At 46.1% G+C, this 9,822-nt stretch overlaps 1 protein-coding gene across 4 annotated transcripts in view; it reads right to left on the reverse strand.

Annotated features, from left to right (window-relative positions):
• klhl8 (kelch-like family member 8) overlaps positions 1–8,441 on the reverse strand; it is a 25,745-nt gene extending 17,304 nt beyond the window's left edge. Inside the window, exon 1 of one of the 4 annotated variants that reach the window (XM_017686455.2) lies at positions 8,203–8,441. In XM_017686455.2, coding sequence (XP_017541944.1) covers positions 8,203–8,256 — 54 coding nt within the window. In that variant the 5' untranslated portion in view covers positions 8,257–8,441. Of the gene's footprint in view, positions 1–1,209; positions 1,347–8,143 lie in introns of those variants that run through there. The other 3 variants (XM_017686454.2, XM_037545646.1, XM_037545645.1) reach the window with 3 other exon arrangements.
• Between the last annotated feature and the right edge of the window lie 1,381 nt (positions 8,442–9,822).

Below are 9,822 nucleotides of genomic sequence, written 5' to 3' on the forward strand. Positions count from 1 at the left end.
TTAAGTGTGTAGTTTGTGAGGTACGTGCACATCGTGATTCTGACATAATGCTACTACTGTTCTACTTCAAAGGTTCCAGCTAACTTGCAGACAGTCAGGATGTTAGACGTGTCCAGAGTGATGATCAGAGCAGCAGAGGGTTCTAAAATGACTGAGGAAGCTATGAAGCATATAAAATACATCATATAATAAAAGACATCCGGAACGTCTCGTCTTTCAAAAGTGATCAAATTTCGAGGCATATCAATTAGAAATAGATAATTACAGTACACTACATAATTACAGTACACTACATAATTACAGTACACTATATATATATATCATGATACTTTAATACACAACGTGCATCACGATGTTTAGCTCCTCTAAGATTTATTAAGTTGGAACAGATAAAACAAAAAAAATAACAATAGCTATTATTATTTACTGACTTATGCATTAACTTACCGTTTTTATTCAGAGCTTTACAAACTGCACTAAATACAATTAAACAGACCTCATTTGTAACGAAACATACAGTGAGTGATCTCCAGGTACTGACGATACACAGTACACTGTCAGAAATACAGGTTCTAGACTGTCTCTGGGTCAGCTCCCCTCTCATCACTGGGGTGGGACCCTCAAGGCTCCATCTCAGCACCTTCAGTCAGGGATCATAACTGAACCATAATCCACTGAAATGATCTGTTCTAAGCTGGACTGACTCCACACACCCCGCCTCGCCTCGCCTCCAGGCTTTTACTCTACTGCTCTGTTTTAAAACATTCGGTTATGAAAAGGAACAAATACCAACTTTTCACCTGGAGAACCTGATTTAAGCTCCACAATCAGACCTTAGAACCACTGCTGGAGCTTTGAGGAACATTTACACTGTTAGTACCCTGATGAAGGAGAAACGGACCTGAACAGAACCTTCATTTCTCACAGTCTATACTCTGAAAATGTTGATATAATTTATCATTTATCACTGAACAACTTCTTTAAATATTGAACAAAGCATCTAACATATTCTGGCATCTTGCTTACAGTCTTTAAATCTACACTCTGTAATTACTGTATAAAATAAGCAAAGCTCATGACAAATGATTCCATACATTTCTATGGTACTGTAAGCGAGAACAGCTCTATTTTCCTGTGAGGAAGACAGACAGGAACAGAAATGGGCTACACAGTCCAAAGAAAGCAGAAGAACCTCCACCATCTACTCACACATCTACACCACGGCCCACAACAGAGAATCTCTCCATTTCCGCAGTTAGTTCATCTACAACTCGTCCAGGAGAAGCTCCTCATGCTATGCTACACATAACTGGACTGGCACATCGCGACTGAGGCTTTTATCTCTAAAGCGAAGCTCCCTGATGCCCTCGTAGCACCGACGGCCCCTCTGAATGGACCCTCTGTCGGACACCCACCTCATCAACATTCATTCACAGCCCTGCATAAAGGCCAGCATGGATTTCAGAGCAGGCCGGCCTCAAAGGCCCTTTGTTCCTCTCGCCAGGACGTGGGCTACGGTCTCCTCGTCCCCCTTTCGGACCTCCACACTGGTGAACGTGGGGACAGCTCGCTCGCTGGACTGATGTCAGCTAGTGGTGGGCAATATATCCCCTACTGTGTAGAGCAGAACGAACCCACACTCAGGCCGAATTTCTAATTGAAGCTGCACGGTCTAAGTTTAAGATTTGGAGATCATCTTAGACCTAAACATCGAGCCGGACCCTCTTTTTGAGTGAAGTTAATATACAAAGAGAGACGTGAAAAGTGAGAGGAGCACTGAGAGAATTAAGCCCCTCATTCAGGAGCCGGAACAGATCCAGCTCGGACGTCTGTGACTCCGTTTGAGCTCCATTTGAAGTGAAATCGGAGATGCTAACAACATCTGAGAGAAAGCAGAAGGCAAACGAACCCTGTTAGTGGAGAAAGTTCACAAACCCCAAACAGCGTCAATAACGTCGCATTTTCACCATTCGAGAAATCGGATTTGGTGTGCAGGATATTATCACTTACACGCCTGATCGCACTGATTTACTGTTGAATTTCCCATCATCAGCATTCCAGATAAGCTCAGAAGACTCGTGTAGGTTCTCTGGTGGTTCTGGATGGTAAATAAAGTGTCTATATCTGTGTTGTAGTCATGGCGACGCCTGGTTCCCATCACCACCACTGTAAAGACGTCTGAACCGTTTCACACCAAACCCTCTGAACCTCTCTGTTTACAGCTCAGTCGTAAAAGCTTTTTGGAAAATGTTCTCTACTCTATTGCAGCACAAAGGGTTCTTCTATTGTTGCAATAGAACAGAACCATGTACAGCAAGTCCTCCATCAATGTGAAGAACTGCCTGATGTCTGAGTCGCTGAAAATAAAACGTCTACGTTTGCCTGATCCGGCCGCCAGTCCTCTCCGGCCCACCAACACAGTCCTGTCCGGCCTGCCACACAGTCGACACAGTCCTCTCTGGCCCGCGACACTGTTGACACAGTCCTCTCTGGCCCGCGACACAGTCCTGTCCGGCCTGCCACACAGTCGACACAGTCCTCTCTGGCCCGCGACACAGTTGACACAGTCCTCTCTGGCCCGCGACACAGTCCTGTCCGGCCTGCCACACAGTCGACACAGTCCTCTCTGGCCCGCCAACACAGTCCTGTCCGGCCTGCCACACAGTCCTCTCTGGCCCGCGACACAGTTGACACAGTCCTCTCTGGCCCGCGACACAGTTGACACAGTCCTCTCTGGCCTGCGAAACAGTCGGCACAGTCCTCCCTGGCCTGCGACACAGTCGACACAGTCCTCCCTGGCCCACGACACAGACCTCCCTGACCTGCGATACAGTCGACACAGTCCTCCCTGGCCCACGACACAGTCCTCCCTGGCCTGCGACACAGTTGACACAGTCCTCCCTGGCCTGCGACACAGTCGACACAGTCCTCTCCGGCCAATGACACAGTCGTCCCTGGCCTGCGACACAGTCCTCTCTGGCCCATGACACTGTCCTCTCTGGCCTGTGACACAGTCGACACAGTCCTGTCTGGCCTGCGACACAGTCGACACAGTCCTCTCTGGCCCACGACACTGTCCTCTCTGGTCTGTGACACAGTCGACACAGTCCTCTCTGGCCTGCGACACAGTCCTCTCTGGCCTGCGACACAGTCGACACAGTCCTCTCTGGCCTGCGACACAGTCGACACAGTCCTCTCTGGCCCACGACACTGTCCTCTCTGGTCTGTGACACAGTCGACACAGTCCTCTCTGGCCTGCGACACAGTCGACACAGTCCTCTCTGGCCTGCGACACAGTCGACACAGTCCTCTCTGGCCTGCGACACAGTCGACACAGTCCTCTCTGGCCCGCGACACTGTCCTCTCTGGCCTGCGACACAGTCGACACAGTCCTCTCTGGCCTGCGACACAGTCGACACAGTCCTCTCTGGCCTGCGACACAGTCGACACAGTCCTCTCTGGCCCACAGAAGTATTTTAATGTTCTGTTACTGTTAGATGTACACTACAGTCCCCATCATGCACTGCAATATCATGTGCACTCCAACTGTCCTACTCCGACAAGCCTATGGGACAGCGTTACACCTCAGTTCTACACAATTCCACACCAGTCATATCACCAAAGACACCAGTTGCACTTCAGGCAACACACTATATTATACACATTACATAAGTGGGAGGAAACCGGAGAACCCGGAGGAAACCCACGCAGACACAGGGAGAACATGCAGACTCCACACAGAGAGGACCCTGGTTACCCGGCCGGGGAATCAAACCCAGGCCCTCCTCGCTGTGAGGCGACAGCGCTACTGTATTGTATTGTATGGCTCAGAGTTCTGTGTTCAGCTCTGCTCCTTCTCTCTCTGTATCAGTGACTGTGTTTCTAGCAGTATCTGAGCTCAGGACCGTCTCTCTCTCTGACCTACTGGTAAATCAGATCAGATCAGTGATACTTTTTTGATCCCACAAACGGGGAAATTCCACCTCCGCATTTAACCCGTCCGTGAAGTGAAACACCACATACACACTAGTGAACACACACACTAGGGGGCAGTGAGCACACTTGCCCGGAGCGGTGGGCAGCCCTATCCACGGCGCCCTGGGAGCAGTTGGGGGTTAGGTGTCTTGCTCAAGGACACCTCAGTCATGGACTGTCGACCCTGGGGATCGAACCGGCAACCTTCCGGTCACAGGGCCAGATCCCTAACCTCCAGCCCACGACTGCCCCAAGAAACTGTCTTCGACTAAGGTGGGATAAAAATAGCAAAGATACTTTCTCTAGATAGACTAGACAGGACTTCCTGTACGTCACTCTGGAGCGTCTGCTAAATGCTGTAAATGTAAATCAATGCGCATAAAGGTTTAACTGTTAAAATAACTTACTGATTTATTTAAAAATATAAATAAATCTTACCCTGACATGTTAGGGTTACATTATACACATTATACACAATACACACTTAACGTTCGCTCAGCAGCTCGGAAGCTGAGCCCAAGTGTTAATGATGTAGCAGCAATGAAAAGATGCCTAGTTCTATCTAGCGGGGTCTACAATCTAAAAGGTAAACTAAAAACCCATTTATCAACAAAAACACAGGTGTTCTGGGCCCACAGGTGCGTGGAGATTTTTAAAGATGGCGCTTTTAGTGGTTGAGTTTTTACGACAGTGTTTTAGGGCCACTGTGCATAAAAATAAAAATGGTAGACTTCAAGAAAAAAAAATAACGTCGGACTGTTTCGAGAGAAATGACGTCGGACTGTTTCGAGAGAAATGACGTCGGACTGTTTTGAGAGAAATGACGTCGGACTGTTTCGAGAGAAATAACGTCGGACTGTTTCGAGAGAAATAACGTCAAACTGTTTCGAGAGAAATGACGTCGGACTGTTTCGAGAGAAATAACGCCGGACTGTTTCGAGAGAAATAACGCCGGACTGTTTCGAGAGAAATAACGCCGGACTGTTTCGAGAGAAATAACGCCGGACTGTTTCGAGAGAAATAACGCCGGACTGTTTTGTTTCACAGACAGTGAGAATGAAGATCAAAATGACCCACAGAGAGATGAGAGTGAGTGGAGCTCTGGCGCCAGGGCAGCAAGCGAGACCTCAGCGCGTTACGGCAGCCCCCCTACAGCACAGCAGCCCACTCGATCCTCCAAATACCACAGCTTTATTCTCCAAATATTACCGCTGTACTCATCTTGATTAAGTGGCTGGAAGCCACCGGCGCAGTGTGAGCGCCCTGTGCTGCTCAGCGTTATCGGGTTACAGCCGGACTGAGCTGCGTTTGCTGTCCGAGCCGAACTACAGTTAGACGCTGAAAGTCAACAGCGCCGTCCTCCCTTAAAACAGGCAGCTTCATTATATCAGAGCAGATAAATAAATACCGATCTACACAGCTCACACAGGCTGAAGACTCCTATTCACTATTCGCTATCTTCTTCAAATTTTCCCGTTCCAACAGAGAGTTTAATACCGCGGTGAACGGAGTTTAGTACCGCGGTGAACGGAGTTTAATACCGCGGTAAACAGAGTTTAATACCGCGGTAAACAGAGTTTAATACCGCGGTAAACAGAGTTTAATACCGCGGTGAACAGAGTTTAATACCGCGATGAACAGAGTTTAATACCGCGATAAACAGAGTTTAATACCGAAGTGAACGGAGTTTAATACCGCGGTGAACAGAGTTTAATACCGCGATAAACAGAGTTTAATACCGCGATAAACAGAGTTTAATACCGAAGTGAACGGAGTTTAATACCGCGGTGAACAGAGTTTAATACCACGGTAAACGGAGTTTAATACCGAAGTGAACGGAGTTTAATACCGCGGTGAACAGAGTTTAATACCGCCGTGAACAGAGTTTAATACCGCCGTGAACAGAGTTTAACACCGCGGTGAACAGAGTTTAACACCGCGGTGAACAGAGTTTAATACCGCGGTGAACAGAGTTTAACACCGCGGTGAAGAGTTTAATACCGCGGTAAACAGAGTTTAATACCGAAGTGAACGGAGTTTAATACCGCGGTGAACAGAGTTTAATACCGCGGTAAACAGAGTTTAATACCGAAGTGAACGGAGTTTAATACCGCGGTGAACAGAGTTTAACACCGCGGTGAACAGAGTTTAACACCGCGATAAACAGAGTTTAATACCGCGGTGAACAGAGTTTAATACCGCGATAAACAGAGTTTAATACCGCGATAAACAGAGTTTAATACCGAAGTGAACGGAGTTTAATACCGCGGTGAACAGAGTTTAATACCGCAGTGAACAGAGTTTAATACCGCGGTAAACAGAGTTTAATACCGCGATAAACAGAGTTTAATACCGCGATAAACAGAGTTTAATACCGAAGTGAACGGAGTTTAATACCGCGGTGAACAGAGTTTAATACCGAAGTGAACGGAGTTTAATACCGCGGTGAACAGAGTTTAATACCACGGTAAACGGAGTTTAATACCGAAGTGAACGGAGTTTAATACCGCGGTGAACAGAGTTTAATACCGAAGTGAACGGAGTTTAATACCGCGGTGAACAGAGTTTAATACCGCGGTAAACGGAGTTTAATACCGCAGTGAACAGAGTTTAATACCGCGGTGAACAGAGTTTAATACCGCGATAAACAGAGTTTAATACCGCGGTGAACAGAGTTTAACACCGCGGTAAACAGAGTTTAATACCGAAGTGAACGGAGTTTAATACCGCGGTGAACGGAGTTTAATACCGCGATAAACAGAGTTTAATACCGAAGTGAACGGAGTTTAATACCGCGGTGAACAGAGTTTAATACCGCGGTGAACAGAGTTTAACACCGCGGTGAACAGAGTTTAACACCGCGATAAACAGAGTTTAATACCGCGGTGAACAGAGTTTAACACCGCGGTAAACAGAGTTTAACACCGAAGTGAACGGAGTTTAATACCGCGGTGAACGGAGTTTAATACCGCGATAAACAGAGTTTAATACCGAAGTGAACGGAGTTTAATACCGCGGTGAACAGAGTTTAATACCGCGGTGAACAGAGTTTAACACCGCGGTGAACAGAGTTTAATACCGCGGTAAACAGAGTTTAACACCGCGGTGAACAGAGTTTAACACCGCGGTGAACAGAGTTTAACACCGCGATAAACAGAGTTTAACACCGCGGTGAACAGAGTTTAACACCGCGGTGAACAGAGTTTAATACCGCGATAAACAGAGTTTAATACCGCGATAAACAGAGTTTAATACCGCGGTGAACAGAGTTTAATACCGCGGTGAACAGAGTTTAATACCGCAGTGAACAGAGTTTAATACCGCGGTGAACAGAGTTTAATACCGCGGTGAACAGAGTTTAATACCGCGGTGAACAGAGTTTAATACCGCGATAAACAGAGTTTAATACCGCAGTGAACAGAGTTTAATACCGCGATAAACAGTGTTTAATACCGCGATAAACAGTGTTTAATACCGCGATAAACAGAGTTTAATACCGCAGTGAACAGAGTTTAATACCGCGATAAACAGTGTTTAATACCGCGATAAACAGAGTTTAAAACCGCAGTGAACAGAGTTTAATACCGCAGTGAACAGAGTTTAATACCGCAGTGAACAGAGTTTAATACCGCGGTAAACAGAGTTTAATACCGAAGTGAACGGAGTTTAATACCGCGATAAACAGAGTTTAATAGCGCAGTGAACAGAGTTTAACACCGCGGTGAACAGAGTTTAATACCGCAGTGAACAGAGTTTAATACCGCGATAAACAGAGTTTAATAGCGCAGTGAACAGAGTTTAATACCGCGATAAACAGAGTTTAATACCGCGATAAACAGAGTTTAATACCGCAGTGAACAGAGTTTAATACCGCGATAAACAGAGTTTAATAGCGCAGTGAACAGAGTTTAATACCGCGATAAACAGAGTTTAATAGCGCAGTGAACAGCGTTTAATACCGCGATAAACAGAGTTTAATAGCGCAGTGAACAGAGTTTAATACCGCGATAAACAGAGTTTAATCCCAGCATCGTCTCCGGGTTAGACAGTTTTGCTAGCCTAGCCTAGCTAGCTCAGTTAGCTGTTCACCTCAGACCTTTCAGCTGCTTTTCCCCCAAGAAGCCGAATAATTCGTGACCGTTATCTGCTATTTTACCCTAAACCTTACCCAGGCAGTCGTATCTGTGTCAGAAAGTGAGCTGTAGAGGGTATTTTTTGCTGTTTTACCTCATGTTGAGTGAAACCGACTCTGCTTACTCCTCCTGGACTGGCTGTTGTCATTGAGGAGCAAAGACCTCTGGGAAATGTAGTTTTAGAGGATGCAGGGGGTTTTCGAACGATTTCAACGTTAATTTTGCCAAATGTCACCACACAGACAAAGTCTGTTTTTATTAAATGATGGTAAAGCCATACAGCGGCCAGCGGCCCTGCTCCTGCACGTCTACCTGCTCCGGGTCAGTTTTCTGACGGCCCTGGTCGGTTTGTTTACATGCAGCAGTGGTGGGTGAAGTGGAGGCGGCGTATTCAGAACTGAACTCTGAGGGAAAGTACATCTCCAGGAGGAGGGCTAGTACAGAGCCCCTAAGGTGACATGCTGATTATTATTTAATAAAGTTTGACCACAAGTCAATATATCGAGGCCACAAGTTACGTTTCTCATAACTCATGGCCTCAATATAGAAACTGTGGGCTCAGTATACTAAATTGTGGCCTTAACTATAGTAAATTTTAGCCTCAATATAGTAATGTGTGGGCTTAATATAGTAACTCACAACCTTAATGTAACTTATGCAACTAAAAAACTCCTAACTAAAAACATTTGCTTGGCTGTATGAATGAGCTTTTCTTCACTCTTTTCCCTAGAAAGCCACTGACCGAGCTGCCAGGCCCCAGACGAGCTGCTGTGGACTGATGTTATGGGTCTAATGCTGTGTTTACAGTTAAACTGGGACACCAAACCACTCCTCCGGATTAGGAGAGCACTGTGGTGAAGTTCTCACTGCGGTTATTTAGAAACGGCGGGTCTGTTTGTTTTTATTGTTGTGGTTCATTATTACTGAATGGTTGCCGGATCAGTGCCAATATAATCCAGAGTAAGATCAGACACATCCAACTGATCCAGTTCAAACTAGCCAAACCCGAAGGGATTAACACACACACACACACACACACACACACTCACAGTGCGATAAGGCCTTATGATTATAACACACATCAACAATCAAAGCTCATAAAATGCTGTTAATTTATATTAGATTCAAACATATAAACGCCTCAAACACGTGTTAAACTCTGTAAAACTCTCTGTCCTGCAACACGACTATCATATTGCCTCCTTCCTTGTGCTGGCCACTTTATTAGAAACATCTTCCATGTGCTGGCCCAGCCCATGAGGGGTACGGCACTGACCAGACCAGAGAACCAATTCAGAGGCCAGTCATCCGTCTGACTGGAATGGAGCTCAGGTTACCTGGCAAACATATACAGCACAGCAAAGTGGTCAGTTATAAACCTTATGAGGGTAGACACTCACTGGCCACTTTATTAGAAACACCCCCTGTGTGTTTCCACTAACTGGCCACTTTATTGGAAATACCCACCTTGTGCTTCCACTAACTGGCCACTTTATTAGAAACAGCCACCTTGTGTTTCCACTAACTGGCCACTTTATTAGAAACAGCCACCTTGTGTTTCCACTAACTGGCCACTTTATTAGAAACAGCCACCTTGTGCTTCCACTAATTGTCCACTTTATTAGAAACAAATCTTGTGCTGTCCACTGCTATTCTTTGTTGGTTTTTACACACATTAGTGGCACTGCTAGGTTGACAGTGACTGCTGATGAAT

This window comes from Pygocentrus nattereri, chromosome 16 (assembly GCF_015220715.1).
Source record: "Pygocentrus nattereri isolate fPygNat1 chromosome 16, fPygNat1.pri, whole genome shotgun sequence".
In the NCBI taxonomy this organism is placed as follows: domain Eukaryota; kingdom Metazoa; phylum Chordata; class Actinopteri; order Characiformes; family Serrasalmidae; genus Pygocentrus; species Pygocentrus nattereri.